This window comes from Podarcis filfolensis (genome assembly GCF_964270895.1).
Source record: "Podarcis filfolensis genome assembly, chromosome: 15".
NCBI classification, from domain to species: Eukaryota; Metazoa; Chordata; class Lepidosauria; order Squamata; family Lacertidae; genus Podarcis; species Podarcis filfolensis.
In genome coordinates this window covers 25,038,476-25,054,000 of record NC_139618.1, presented here as the reverse complement: position 1 = coordinate 25,054,000, position 15,525 = coordinate 25,038,476, and the positions used below count along the sequence as shown (strand labels likewise).

The 15,525-nt window shown below is 45.9% G+C and overlaps 2 protein-coding genes across 3 annotated transcripts; one reads left to right on the top strand and one right to left on the bottom strand.

Annotated features, from left to right (window-relative positions):
- Positions 1–267: 267 nt before the first annotated feature.
- HSPB2 (heat shock protein family B (small) member 2) lies at positions 268–3,525 on the bottom strand. The gene is made up of 2 exons (XM_083589160.1): positions 3,333–3,525; positions 268–1,125 (listed from the first exon to the last, which is right to left on the bottom strand). Exons 1-2 carry the CDS (start codon positions 3,424–3,426, stop codon positions 683–685), a joined length of 537 nt encoding a protein of 178 aa, XP_083445286.1. The 5' UTR covers positions 3,427–3,525; the 3' UTR covers positions 268–682.
- Positions 3,526–11,265: 7,740 nt separating this feature from the next.
- Positions 11,266–15,260, top strand: CRYAB (crystallin alpha B). 2 transcript variants are annotated; one of them, XM_083589164.1, is made up of 3 exons: positions 11,266–11,720; positions 14,333–14,458; positions 14,910–15,260. In XM_083589164.1, the coding sequence occupies exons 1-3, from the start codon at positions 11,523–11,525 to the stop codon at positions 15,111–15,113; spliced, it is 528 nt and encodes a 175-aa protein (XP_083445290.1). In that variant the 5' UTR covers positions 11,266–11,522; the 3' UTR covers positions 15,114–15,260. The 2 variants fall into 2 exon arrangements, with proteins under 2 accessions (XP_083445290.1, XP_083445291.1); XM_083589165.1 differs by having other exon boundaries at positions 11,285–11,720; positions 14,336–14,458.
- Positions 15,261–15,525: the final 265 nt, after the last annotated feature.

Sequence of the window (15,525 nt, the reverse complement as noted above, 5' to 3'; positions counted from 1 at the left end):
TCCCACTAACTTGAGCTCCATGGACCAAATAGGCAAAACTAACTGCATTGCGATGAGTGGCAGTGCCCTTGTTGCTGTGACAACTCGAGCAATTGATGGCGGCGGCTGCTGCTGGCAAAACCAATGGGAGCAGCTCAGCCCAATCAGATTGACCAGAATGCCCGCCAGGCGCTCTGCTCCCTTCTGATTGGTCAAATGAACATCCTATCTCCTTGCCTCTCAGAGTCTTGAAAGAGTATTAGTGAGGTACAGAGGTCCACAAGCATATAATTCTCAGGATTATTTATTTTTTTAAAAACCAATTTATACATTCAGAGCATGAGGCTTAACAGTTCAAACACACACAGAGAGAAAAAATGTTGATCCAAGTCAGTAGGCATACAATAGGACAGGGGCTTTTGCCAATTTTTTTCTGCCAGTGGGCATGTTTGGAATATTTTGAGCAAGTGCCATGGACACCAGCCACAAAATGGCTGCCCTGGGGGCATGGCATAAAAAAATGGCTGCCGCGTGTGCGTGGCATAACAGAAAACGGCTGCCTCATTTAAAGGATGAGAAAAAGATACAGGAACCCACAAAGCCCCCTTCCCCAAATCAGCTGTCCAATCCTGACATCCAGTGAAATATGTGCATGTTGAAGGGGGCATGTTCAATGTGGTAGAGGACATTGCTGAGGGATGTTTTAGGGCTGTGGCTTCTCCTCACAGCCCTTTCCTTCTGCTGCTGGCTGTTCTTGGTGTGTTATTTTCACCTCATTGATTTTGGCCTTCACCTCCTTTCCTGTCCGCGGAGCTTCTATACTCAGGATGCCATCATGGGTCACGGTGGCTTTGACCAACAGAGGGTCAACATCAAGAGGGAGGATATAGGTCCTGGTGAACTCCCGGGATATGAAACCATGCCGATCTGCCTTCTGTGGGTGCTGAGCTGTCACCTCCAGGAGATTGTCCACTGTGCGGACAGCAATCTCATCTGGCGTGAACTGACAAACGTCGAGGAACACTTGGAATTTGTGGTCGTTGAGGTTGACCTCTGAGATCCCTCGGTCCAGCTGCTTATTAATCCGAGGTCTAATGTAGTAGCCATGGTACAATGTGGGGGACAGGATTTCCCCTGGGGAAACACCTAAAAGGGAGAATGGACAATTACAGATTATGCCACACTTGAGTACAATAATAATAATAATATTGGAAGGGGATTTAGGTTCAGTGCCAAAGTAAGGTATCTGTTTGTAGGGCATTGTAAAAGGGTCAATCCATTGACTACCCCTGTGTACACATAGCTGTAGTGCCAACTTATCCATCAGAATCAGGCCCCAATGTTTCGTCAACCAAACTTTACAATAAAGGTTGCTCTCCATAGCCCCCAGATAGCTTGCAATGGTGAGCTGTGCGGCCATCATGAGATGGAGAGTAAGGTCTTTTTGAGAAAGGTCCATAGTATCCGGGTCAAAGAGTGGTAAAAGAGCAGGCTTGCCTCATATAAACCAGCCGTATGTTCAGTAAGGTGCCATGCTAAGGAAACTTGGCAAACTCAGCATTTTGGAGTTACTGATATATTTCTTTTGGGGGGGTTCATTTATTTCCCAGATTCTATGCATTCTCACTCTCCTTACACTGGAGCCTTCCTCTCCTGCTTTGCCTTCTCTTCCCTACCCAAAGGCATCACCTACCATTGCCCTAGGCCTGGTCCTGCCCAGCCATTTTGCCAGGCCCAGAAGCAAGAGAAGCACATGGCAGCCGACTGCAGACTGGAACAGACAACAAAAGCCCTTTTATGCAACACAGTCATCCCACCGGCTTCTCTCTGGGGGCTTGCAGCTTTTCACTCTGTTCAGCGCTGAATGGTTTACTGCTGCCTTCTGCATTCTTTCTCCTCTAACAGCCACTGCAACTCCAGCCGGGCTTTGTGCACAACCCACCAGCTCAGCTTTTCACCAGTTTTAACGGAGTTTGCAAAAAAATAAAAATAATCTCTGGCTGGCATCGCTCCCCTCCATGCTGCTCTGTGCCAGCCACATTCCATAAAGTGTCCTGGATCCGTGTGGAGAAAGAGAAGGATCTCGTTCCCGGCTGCCAGCAGCTTTGAGAGGGCTCCCTCGCCAGCTGGAAGTCTTTTTAACTTCTTGCAAAACAGAAGTAAAGCAAATTGACCCATATGGTCTCATCTTCATGGGTTGTTCCCCCCTTACACCTGGGATGCTATCTCTCTCTTTTGCATTGTGTGTGGTTACAGATAGCTTGGTTGTAACATATTGGCTTGTTTTTTTCTTTTAAACCCCCCCCCCAAAAAAAACCTTGCCTTACAGTATAACAAACCCATGCATCCCTTTATGTTGGTTGATTCTGTGGCTGACTGTTGGGCGCACATATTGATTTTAATGACCACAATATTAATGGACTAAAACATATTAAGGATTTGGAGATGTGCTTGAAGATATGTTTCCCCATCCCAGGGGATACGGATATATAGTTTCATCATCCCAGGCGATACAGAGAGAGTGTGTGTCTATAGGTATGCCTCTATAATTCTATTTAGCACAGTGAATGCATGGCAATGCCTTTAGTTGCAATCTGCCTGCATTATACATTAAGAATTGAATGAACTCACTTTTTAGAGGATTGATTTGTGTTTTCTATAATCTCAGACCGCAATCCTCTGCACCACTGAACCCAGAAAAGCTTATTTCTGGGTAAACAAGCACAGAATCAGATTATCAGCACTTGGGGTAACACACTGAGACACAGTTCTGATTGTAGGAATAATCTAAAAAACAAAACCTAAAAGGTTTCCAATAGATAGGTTGTTTCCAGATGGGGTTTTTAATATTATAAATGGGTCACTGAGATATCACGAACAGGTTTTTCCTAAAAAAGGGGAAATTTGGATTAAACAGCAGGAAATATGGGGTGGCATTTTCATGCAACGATGCTGTTTGGATACTGCAAGAAATTTCACATGCATGAAGAACAGCAATCCTATAATACACACTCACTTGGAAGCACCTTCAGTCTCATCAGACCCATGAAGAAGGTAGTCACTGCCACACACTGGTGCCCCACTGTGCCTTTCTTCATGTGTTCAGGGAAGCAAAAGTGTGGTTAAAAAAGAGGCTTCAAACACTCTTTCCATGCAAGCTCACGAGAACATTTCTACAATTGCAAAATGTGTGTGTGTTATTCTTTGTTTCATAATCACTATTCCATAGGATTTGTAACTCAATCTAACTCAATCTAACTCAATCGCTGAGTTAGAATCACCAACCTTGGATTGTTTGCAATCTACTGTGTGCAAATCAAAGGGAAACGCTGCCGGCCAGTCATTTTTCTTACCTTCTCCGAAGTTCTGGTCGTAAATCTTGCTGGGGTTGGCAAACTCGTACTCCGCACTCATGGGGTAGGCGTGAGGGACAGTGCGCTCTGCCATGGTCTTCGCTGGAGGAATGGACCTCGTTGACTACCTGTTTCTGCGTCTCCTTGTGAAGGCTGCAGTCTGATTGTGACGTTTTCCTGGGGCAAATTCCATGGGGTGGGGGAGCAAGTGATAAAATATGGACCAAAATAGATGGCAGGCCCTGGAACGCCAAGCCCCCAATGATGACCAAAGAGCTCCTTGCTGCATTCCACCCGAGAGGCATCTTTTCACTGTGCAGCCCTCTGACAACGCAGTTGCAGCTGTTAGAAATGTCAGAAATTTGCGATTCTCCCAAGCAGGCCGTGTTGTGGGACAACTGGATGGGAAGCGACATGGATGAAATGAAGAGCTGGCTGTAGCCACAAGCAGTGTCCTCTCCTCCAGTCCCACTGTGTTCTCCATGACTCCCTCATGGAGTCCATCCACCAGCCTTCCCCAACCTGGTGCCCTCCAGCAGTTTTGGACTAAAGTCTCATCAGCCCTAGTCAACTCCCAGGATGACTAGACTAGAGGCATTCTGTGTGGCTGCTCCACAACTATGTACAATGGAGGGAGTACCTGAGTATCTTTTACAGACCGCTTCAGGTAAAAGCGCTTACCATTTCGCCAAGTCGTTACAGCCTTAGCAGCCACAATCCCCAAATGCAATGCTTAAATACATTGGGAGATAAAGGTAAAGGGACCCCTGACCATTAGGTCCAGTCATGGCTGACTCTGGGGTTGTGGCACTCATCTTGCTTTATTGGCCGAGGGAGCCGGCATACAGCTTCCGGGTCATGTGGCCTGCATGACTAAGCCGCTTCTGGCAAACCAGAGCAGCGTGCAGAAATGCCGTTTACCTTCCCGCCGGAGCGGTACATATTTATCTACTTGCACTTTGACATGCTTTCGAACTGCAAGGTTGGCAGGAGCAGGGACTGAGCAATGGGAGCTCACCCCGTCGCGGGGATTCGAACCGCCGACCTTCTGATTGGCAAGTCCTAGGCTCTGTGGTAACCCACAGCACCATGCATTGGGTTATACTTCTGCATTAATGTAGCAGGAAGGCTGCATAAGATGCTCAATTGTCAATCCCACTGTGGTAGATGGAATAGTCTGTAGCACGCTTCTTGTTCTGGTATCTTTCAGGTAAGAACACAAGAAAAGCATGGCTAATGGTTGGGTCCTATGGTCCCAAACATCTCGAGGGCACCAGCTTGAGGAAGGCTGGCCTGGAGCTGAATAGGGAAAAGGTTGGCAATGATGAATCAGTTGGAGCCTGGAACCACTCTAGGTATGTTGTTTTGTTCTGAGCTCACACTGTATCATTTCATTTGGCTCAAAAGAAGTGATTCATATGCTACGCAAATGTGCAGTAGAGAGAGGCAGAGAGGGAGACACTGTGCACTGGATAAAGTAGTAGCAAAAAAGGACATCTAAAGTTACCCCCTATTTCCTTCCCTGTGGACGTCTGACTGTGCTCGGTAGTGAAAGAAAGGTTCCTCTCTCTACCAGGACCAGTTGCTGCCTGATGCAAAAACAACACAACACAATACAAAACAGGTGCTCTCCCCACCTTGCCACCTATTTATTTATATAGTCAATGCATTCACACTTCACCTTTCCTCCAAGGAACCAGGGCCAGATTCAGGTTTGATGAGGCCCTAAGTTACTGAAGGTAATGGGGCCATTTACATGTCCAGCTGTCCTTTGTCAACAACAAATTGTTGCTGTTTTTTGTGTTGAATATATGCTATATGGTAATTTATGGACCTAATAGGTATCTAAAGCCATTTGCACATGTTGCCATGCAGAATGTAGGCCCCCTATATATAGAAATGAGCAAACCAGTGATATTTCAGGGAGCAGGCTAGCAGGCCATTACTTACATCATAGGAGCCTACACAACACGAAACACTGTTGCTGTATGTAGGTTTTATTTTATTTGTTTTTTATCTTATATTTTGGAAATGTACACCCAGTGTTTTCTTCCTTTAAATTTTTTGGGGCCCCCAAGAGAGTGGGGCCCTAAGCTATAGCATGTTTAGCTTATACATAAATCCGGCACTGTAAGGAACGCAAGGGGTCCTCCAAGGTTCCCCCCACCTTCCCATTTTATCCTCACAACAACCCTGTGGGGTAGTTCAGACCGAGAGATGATGACTAGCCCAAGGTCACTCATCCAGTGACCTTTATGGCTGAATGGGGATTTGAACCCTAGTCCAGTACCCTAACCCCTGCACTGCACTGTAAGATAAACCAACTGGACTGAGAGCTGAATCTTACTTTGTTACTGGCAACGGGATAGAGTTCTGAACCGTCTGTACATGAAAGAAGCAGGCTAGTTGTGAAGCTTGGAAGGGGCAGGACAAGATGTGTCCCTCAACAGAAGCGTACAGCCAGAGGCCTCGAGAGGAACATCTGGAGAGGCTGCCTCTTTCTGCCCCCACCCCAGAATTTGCCCCCTGAGGCAGCTGCTTCAATCTGCCTCAACCTGTCTGAATGGGCCCAGCATCCACAAAGATTCCCAATGCGTGCAGATCCCCCTCACACTTAGCACTTTGTCAAACATACCGTGTGACCTTGGGCCAGTCTCTCAAATGCTAATCTACCTCCCTGGGGTACTGTGAATAACAAACTGTGCCGTCCCTTGTAAAATGTCCTGCCAAAGAGGAAAGACAAGACACAAAGGTGTTAAGGACTTTTCCTACAACCGAATGCCCTCCATTAGGCCCAGCCCTTCAGTTCTTACCCTCAGGAAAGCAGGCAGAGGACTGCAATCTTTCCTCAGTAGAAATGATTCACAGAGTGCAAGAAGCATCACCATCGCAGTCATCATCCCGTATTCATTTGTGATGTGATGTGAAACCAGAGACTTATTGAAGACCCTTTGGGGCAGCAGGTGCACAGACTTCTTGTCTCCCTTCTTATTTACATGAGGCGAAACTGGAGAAGGAAGCCATCTCAGAGACCATAGCTGGCTACAGCCAGGCAAAATGTTGCCCCCACCCGCCAACCCCCCACCTTACAGCTCCATCCTACTTCAGTAGCATCTGGTCCTGGCTGTCACAGGATGGCTCAAGGGAGAACCCGTGCCCTTTTAAATGGAAAGTATAAAAGCATACCAGCCTCTCTCATCAATTTTTCTCTCCTTTGAAATTTGCTATCCTGCAAATTTCATGCAGCTCTCCAATGGAAAATTATTCCTAGAAATGCAAATATTAGTGCAAATATGACACACAAGTGCATTGTATTAGGTGAAATTGCTTGCCAAAATGGATTAAGGGAAATGCACACTAAAATGCTGGTGAATTTTTGCAAGGACTTCAAAAAACCCTGAAAAACTAATGTGGAAATTTAGTGAACTGAACTGAAGTTTGGGAAATAGAGAGATGCAGAAATTGACTGATTCATCCATCCCTAATGTATATATATATATTTTATTAAATTTTCTGTTTCATAATTTAGAATATTCATTTAAACAACCTTAAAATATCAATGACTTCCCTTCTTCTCTATCCATGGTTCATTTTACAGAGCATAAATCCCTGCATATTTTATATAAACTAAACCATTCAGTATTCCATTATTACTTCCATCAAAACTTATTTACACTGTTGAATTTATCTTAATGCTGCCAGTGTTTTCAAGTGTACACAATTTCCCCCCATATATTCAATAAACATTTTCCAATCTTCCTTAAACGAATGTTCTTCTCTTATTCTATAAGTTAGATCCACAAGCTGCACATATTCCATCAGTTTAAGTTGCCATTCTTCTTTGGTAGGGATAATTGCCAAGCGTGAGTGGCAACATAATCGTTGGCAGGCTCTGATTACTGCTTCAAAACCACACAGATCCAGGGAATTCTGGTCTTTGATTAACAGAAGGGGGAGGAATTCCCCAAGGACAGTCATCTCTGCACCGACATGGGAACGGTTCCTGAAGAAATGCTTCTCACAGGCAGATGCTCCCTCCGACCATCTGATGCACCTGTTTACCCACCTACCTATTTGGCCTCCCACCGATCCTGATGAAATAGCCAAGTTAATAGCTCAGCTGAAACCGGGCAAAGCCCCTGGGCCCGACCTGATCCCTGCTGAAGCCATCAAACTACACCCACAATGGTGGGCCGGCATCTTGGCCAAAACCTTCGATGCAATCAACGCTTCCGGTCTCATCCCCAAAACATGGAAGGAGGCCATTATTGTACCAATTCATAAAAAAGGTTCTCCAACGGAGCCGGAAAACTACCGTAACATCAGCCTCCTTTCGATTATAGGGAAAATTTATGCCAGCTTTTTGATGACTAAATTATTGCGATGGGTAGATGAGACTAACCAGATTGGCCATGAACAAGCAGGGTTCAGAACTAAACGCTCTACAACCGATCATGCGATAGTTCTTTATCATCTGGCATGGAAGTACTCCTCCCCCCCCCGGGGCTACCTCTGTGCTGCCTTCTTAGATCTAAAGGCAGCCTTTGACAGCGTTCCTAGAAATATTCTTTGGGAGAAACTTGCAAAACAGGGCATTGATAGAAGACTCTTATGGCTCATAAGCCAGCTCCACGAAGGTACCCTTGCCAGAGTGAGATTCACTCCAGCGGGCGACCTTACAAACTCGATACCAATAAACAAGGGAGTGCGCCAAGGATGTATATTGGCTCCCTGCCTATTCAACCTATTCATCAGCGACATGCGAGCACCCCTAGTCAACTCATCTCCAAGTACACACGCGCCTAGACTAGCGGATTACCGCTGCCCACTCCTTTTATATGCGGACGACGCGGTAATTCTATCCTATACACGTGTTGGACTAACCAGAGCTCTGAAGATCTTTGCCACGTATTGTCAACTCAATCAATTAACCATCAACCATGCCAAGTCCAAGATCCTGATCTTCTCCAGAAGCCGGAGATTATACAAATGGAAGCTTGGTGGGGCAAAAATAGAGCAAGTCCTAAAATTTCAATACCTAGGAGTCATTTTTCAATACAATTTGGGGTGGAAAGCTCACATTCAACACCTACTTAATAAGGCCAAAACCTTGTCATATGCGCTCCTCCGATTCTTCTTTTCGGACGGAGCTTTGCATGTTCCCTCGGCCCTAAAGGTGTTCAAGGCAAAAGTGGTTGCCGTGCTTGCTTATGCTGCCCCGCTCTGGGCCGTGATGACAGATCTTGCTCCCCTTGAGACTCTGCAAAGCCAATTCCTACGTCGGCTCCTAATGCTCCCCCTGTGCGTAAGCAACGCAGCCATGCGACTAGAATTGAAGGTCGCATCCCTAGAAACTTGCCTGTGGAAGCAAGTCTTCAATTACTGGTTATCATTGTGGCATAGATTACCAAACCATTACCTTGCCCAATGCTTATGGCGAGATGAATTCTCCAGCCTTTGGACTAGCAGAATTCATGCCAAACTCCTGAGTTATGGAATCTCTCCCTCAGATTCCCTAAAACTAGACCAAATCACTGCTCAGAGACTGATCCGCCAAAGACTGGATGACATCGATTTACAGCGAAATTATACGCTGGGGGGAGGTGTTTGTTCGCCCCAGAACATTGGTATCACTTTAACTTACTGCGTTCCATCATACCTCTCCTCCCTTTCGACTGTTGCACATAGACTGGCCTTCACCAAAGCGAGGTTTAACGTTTTTCCCTCCAATGTCCTGAGACATAGGTTCTCAAAGGGTCAAGCCCCCGCCGTGTGCGAATGTGATAAGGTGTCGCCGGAGTCGCTCCAGCACATTATGTTCACTTGCCCCTTGTTTAATGTGCTACGGGCAAATTTGTTGGGATCAATCATACAGAAACTAGAGGGTACCCCACCAAAATTCCACCTTGCCCAAATCTTGCAGGACAAGGATACCCACACGACCCTGAAGGTGGCTAGGTTCCTAGTTGCTGTCCTTTCCCAAAAGCGACGCCAAGGAGCTCTACAAGCTAATTAAGGCGTAGTATGCCTTTCCATTTTATAGTATTTTATTGTTATAGTAGTGTTTTAGCGATTGCTTTTTTTTCTCCTTACGGCACAAGCTGTTATTTATGTGTTGTTTTTACCTGTATGGGCCTATGGCCGTAATAAATGATATTCTATTCTTTGGTAGGGACCTTGTTCATTTTCCATTTTGGGGCTAACAAAACATAAGCCGTTGTGGCAAAGACAGTTCCCAATAGCTGCCAGCCAGATGCCTCTGAGAAGCTCTCAAGGAGGGCATGGGAATGATTGCCAGCATATGGCAACACCTGTCCAATCCTTCCGTAAATTTAGCAATCATAGCTCAGCTTGGCCGGCTCTATTGGAGGGGTGCTTCTTGTTGCCTGCAAGTTCCCCAAGAGGCCCCAGCTCAGGTGCAATCACAACTACAGATCTGACAAAAGGCAACTCCCAGCTATGGGTACCACCAACGCACAGCACAGGTTACACCCTTGGAGGGATGGGGGGGGGGAGAAAGAGGAACAGAGAGAGTGGAAACAGGTCAGGCAGCATTCATGTCATGCTCAGCTGGAGGTGGTGTAATGGCTGGCTGCAGCCTTGCATCTCCTTTCAGGAGCCTGAGCAATCAGACTTAACACTCCCAGTTTTAAATTTAACCCAGTAGGCTACATTAGTCAGCTCTTATTCTTAGCAGCTGAATCAGAGGGAAAGGGGATGGGAAGTGTTTGGCTTGAAGGGAAAGATATGAGGAAGTAAACAAACACTCAGAAGTTCAGATCCAAACATGGCAAGGAGGCCAAACGGATAACAAAGTACCTTCTTTCAATATAACCTCTTGAGCACGTGAACAGAAATGGAATTCAAGCAAGCAAAGGCTTTCAGATCAATAAGGTCAAATGATAAGAAAGAAAGAAAGAAAGAAAGAAAGAAAGAAAGAAAGAAAGAAAGAGAAAGAAAGAAAGAAAGACTTTTTCTGTGTTACTCCAAAGGACAGGACTAAAACAGATCACTGGAAAGTAAATGTAGAGCAGATTTCGGTTAAGTATTAAAGAAACTCCCCAATGGTTCAACTCTGGGATCTCTCTCAGTGAAAGATTTAATTCATCTGTCATGGATCTTGCCATTGCTGATGCTGCACTGAGCACTGGGTTAAGCTAGATTGGTTGGCCACTGTGAGAACAGGATGCTGGACTAGGTGAACCTTTGGCCTGATCCAGCAGGCTATTCTTACATTCTAGATGACCTCTAAAACACCTTCCAGCACTATGGTTCTATGAAAGAGGAAAAAACCTTGCCAGGTCCCTCTGCACTAGTATGATGTTTCTAACAGCAGCCGCCTGAAGACCTCTGGAAGATGACAAGCAGGGCATTAAGGCAGTAGGTATGTCCTGTTTGCCTCCACCATCTTGTAACCAGAGGCACGTGGATGCTTTGTGTTCAGATATCCTGGCTATTAACAGTGGGCATCTCTTCCACGGATCTATCTCACCCTTAAAAACAACAGAAGCCACCCAAAGGAGTTGCTGACACCACCACATCTTGTGGCAGTGAGTTTTCTAAGCACTGGTCGCACAGAGTGGAATGGGACTTCCTTTTTGCCTGTGCAGATTCTGCCAAAAATCAACTTTCTTGGGCAACTCTTTGAGCATCAGTTTTACATCATGGGGACCAAGATGTCTCATTGAGTAACCTTTCTGTTTCAACACAGCCAGAGTGGAGAGGAAGGACGCAGCCAGGCTGCAATGGAAATCGGAAGATTCCAAGCGACAGAGATACAACAGTGCCTTGTTTCTCTGTGTGTGAGACAAAGATAGTAACTGTGTGAGTGGCGCTGGCATCTGAAGTAGGGGAGAATACCAGATCAGCCTGACTGGGCTTTTTTTAATATAAAAAATATATAATAAGAAGGGAGGGGGCGAGAGGAGATTTCATGCTGACCTGCTAGAATTTAGCTGTGTTCTTTTTCCTTGGCAATGTGGGTGCTGAGTGGGGTGTACAAATCTCCAGCTAATCTGCCAGCCAGCGCTGAATGGTGCAGATGGGAGAACAGGGATAATGAAATGCCTGACATCACCGTTCCAGAGAATTCAGCCTGGGCACAGCCTGGCACCAGGGAGCATATAAAGCCCTGGCTCTTGGCTTGCTGGAGTGCACTGCTGCCCACTGTCTCCTCCGGGACCAACTCAGATGGATATCACCGTTCACCACCCCTTCTTCCGCAGACCCCTGCTATCAAGCCTGTTGCCCAGCCGCATCTTCAACCAGACTTTTGGGGAGCACCTTGTGGAATCTGAACTGCTCCCCAGTTCCTCAGCTTTCAGCTCTTTCTTTTTGAGACCCTCCATCCTAAGGAACCCCAGCTGGCTTGAGAGCCGACTCTCAGAGGTAAAAATATTTTCTCTTGCTAAACTTCCCCCAGCTCCCATGCAGTCCTTGAACCAGGTAGAGGGACACCTGTCCCCTTTGCAGTTCGTGCCCTTCATCAGTTAATTTATTTAACTGCATACTTACTATGAGCTTAAAATACAAATCAAGAGACATTAGCATTAAAACTGGTGACGTGAAAATCCTTGACAAAGGGAACATAAAGACTCGCCAAGAATGAAGGCGAAGAAAATCGATATCTGCCCCTTAACGTACCCCGCCACGAAAACCTGTTGTTTCCTCCTGTGACGCTAAGAATACCTTTGAAACTGGAATGAGTCATCTGTGAAGATTATTCACACAGGAAAGCCCACAGAAAACAGCCAGATTTAGATCTAAAAGTAGACTTCATTTGAATGATAAACTCTGGAAACAGAAACCTCAGGCTTAAGGATTGCTTGCAGGGGGGAGGCGGAAAGACAAAAGGGAGTTCTTCTGCGTAGGTCATAATCAAAGCTGTGTAAGAGTATCCATTTCCATGGGACGCACACAGGAGAAGTTCCTGATGGATTTGTGCAATACAGAGTCAAAAAAGGGAGCGAAATTCTGTAGCCTGGGAGGCTGCTGCGGAGAATGCACTCACACTGTGAATATGGTAGTCAACAAGGGCAAGATTTCTGTGAAGGACCAGGAATTGTAATGGGGAATGTTAGAAGAAGCTTCCTAAGGGGTAAGAAGTGATAAAAAATGGAACAAACAGCCTCGGGAGGTGGTGGGCATCCTCCACTTAAGCAGAAGCTGGATGTCTACCTGTCAAGAGATCCTGTAGCTACAGCTTGATCCTGCACTGAGCACCGGGTTGAACCAGATGACCTCCAAGGTCCTTCCCAACTCTGTGTGACTTTGGGGTTTAGGCCCTGCTGGATTAGCCACCCTGTATTTTATGGCTGACAGTTAGCATTGATATTGCCTTACTGCAGTTGTTAATCATTCCATGCATGGAATTTCTTTCATTATATTTTTTTCATTAGGACGCAACTGTACCATGCAATATGCATTTTCACATTACTATTACACCCTAAAATTGCTAGATGCTGTACAAAAATTAAAAACCAGCAACACAGGCTCTTACAACCTATAGGACAAGACACAATGGGGAAGTAGGTGAGGGAGAATAAAAGCCAAGAAGGGTAAATTGTGGTAAGTCGAACAGATCTGTTTTCAAAGAACCTGGATCTGAAAACAGGAAGAGAATTGGCTGCCAGGTGGGGGGGGGGGACTTTCCAGTGGTAGCGAGTTGCAAGGGAAAAGGAGACGCCGTGGGGAACAGTTCTGGTAGCTACACTGGTGGATCTCTTCTGCCTTTGTATGGTAGAGTTTCCATGCCAGCACAGCTCATTTCTAGCATTATGGCTTTGAGAATCCATCACATCAAAGCCATAGTTTTCTCTGTATTAAGAACACAAGAACCTGGTTGGATAGGACCATCTAAACCCGGCAACCTGTTTCTCACAGCAGCCAATCAGATGCCTCTGCAAGGCCCACAAGCAGGGCCTGAAGGCAATAAGCATCCCTCACTGATGCTACCTAAGCAACTGGCATTCAGTGATACACTGAAGAGGTTCTATATAGCCCCCATGACTAGTATTTTTATTATATTTATATCCCACCTTTGCTCTGAAAAGCTCAAAGCTGCCTCCCTCCGGTCCTCAAAACAACCCTGCGCAGTAGGTTAGGCTGAGATGCAGTGATCGGTCCAGTGAGGATTTGAACACTGGTTGACATGAACTTTCCTCCCCCACATTCTTGTCTAATCCCTTTGTAAAGCAAGCAAATATACTGGCCATCATCCCATCCCATGGGGGTGAATTTCATAAGTTAATTGTGCAATGTGTGGGGAACTCCTTTCTTTTGTCTGTCCTGAGTCTACTGCCAGTCAATGTTACAAGGGGGAACAAACCCTCATATTTATGTATGTATTTATCGTGTTTTTAATATTCTATTGGGAGCCACCCAGAGTGGCTGGGGAAACCCAAGCAGATGGGCAGGGTATAAATAAATTAGTAGTAGTAGTATCATCATCATCATCATCACCATCATCATCATTATCAACGTGCATGATCTCTATCTCACCACCCCACTCCCAGTCAGCTGTGGAGATAGGCAGCAGCCCCACCTACCCCCCTGAAATTAGACTTTGAACAAAAAAACCTCATTCACATCAATGGGAACTTTCTTTTCCTAAGCACAATTGCCATGTGAGGAAGGCTTATAGAAAAGATTTCACTCAACAGCCAACTCTCTTCCTGTTTCTATGTGGTGGGTGTGTTTGAGACAGAAAGAGGGAAGAAAAGGGGTGTGGCTCATTGCCAGTACTGGTTCCAAGAGATTTCCTCTGGAGGACTGCAGTCCTCAACATGAAGAAATGTTGCCTGACCTTAACCCACATGCTACCACAAAAGTAGCATACAGAACAGTCTTGCACTTTGGGGATGTGGAATAGCAAATGATCTACCACACTGATCATAAGGCTACAGGCAAGGCCTCGTGTCTAATTATCTGCTTCACATACAGCACCTAACAATTAGTAAACATTAAATATTTTAACTGCCCTAACTAGACACTTTTGTTAGCAGATGCGACTGGATAAGGACAAGTTCTCTGTAAACCTCGATGTGAAGCATTTCTCACCTGAGGAGCTAAAAGTCAAGGTTTTGGGAGACGTGATTGAAGTTCACGGAAAACATGAGGAGCGCCAGGTTGGTCTGGTCTTGGCATGAGCGCAGCTGGCAGGGTGATGGGAGGCAGGGTGGAAGGAAGGAGAAACTGACCCATTCTAAACAAGGTTGCCCACCAAGGAAGGAGACGTTGACAGTGCCATGTTACTGCCTTGGGCAGAGGAAATAGAAATGGTCCTTCATTCATTTGATTTTAAATCTGAGAAAGCCAAAGCTGGACCACAGCAAAGGACCATTGGCCCAGCTCATTTAGTACTGGCCACTCTGATTGGCAGCAGCTTTCCCAGGTCTCTGGCAGTGGTCTTTCCAGGCCCTGATGCCCCTAAACTGGGGTACCCCGGGGGACTGAACTTTCTGAATGGGAAGAGTGCATCTTAACAATGAACTATGAGCTCCCCTTATAGTAAACCATTTGCAACCAGACATATATGGTTATGTTCTTCTTCCCCTCGCCCCCTTCTCTTTTGAAAAGGATGAACACGGCTTCATTGCCAGGGAGTTCAACAGGAAGTACAGGATCCCAGCTGATGTGGATCCCCTCTCCATCACCTCCTCCCTCTCTTCGGATGGTGTTCTGACAGTGAATGGACCAAGAAAAGCCATGGAAGTCCCAGAGCGCACCATCCCCATTGCCAGGGAGGAGAAATCTGCCGTACCAGCAGCGCAAAGGAAGTAAACATGCCCTTTGAGACCTACTCTTTTATACCCAAGAAAGCCTTTCCATTGGATGCAAACAGCAGGCGGTGTCACTGGCTGGCTGTTCTTATTTATTTGTGCTAAGCAAATGAGCTTGTTTACTAACAAATAAACCGATGAGTAAGCATCTGGCGGCTTCTTTCCTCAATCTTCGGGGCAGGGTCAATTTCAGACAGTGCTCAGCCTTACAGCATGCAAACTTGTGGTAAAAAGAAAGAGAGGGAGAATAGCTCTGAGCATATGCAGAGTTCCCTTCTGCTCCGGCTGAGCAACCACAAACAGTGTTGGGGGAAAATAATTTTACTGGCTCTTCTAGCTTTGGCTACACAGAAAAACAAATGTAACAGCCAACAAACAAAAATTCGGCGGTGTTTCACAAAACGTCAGAGGGA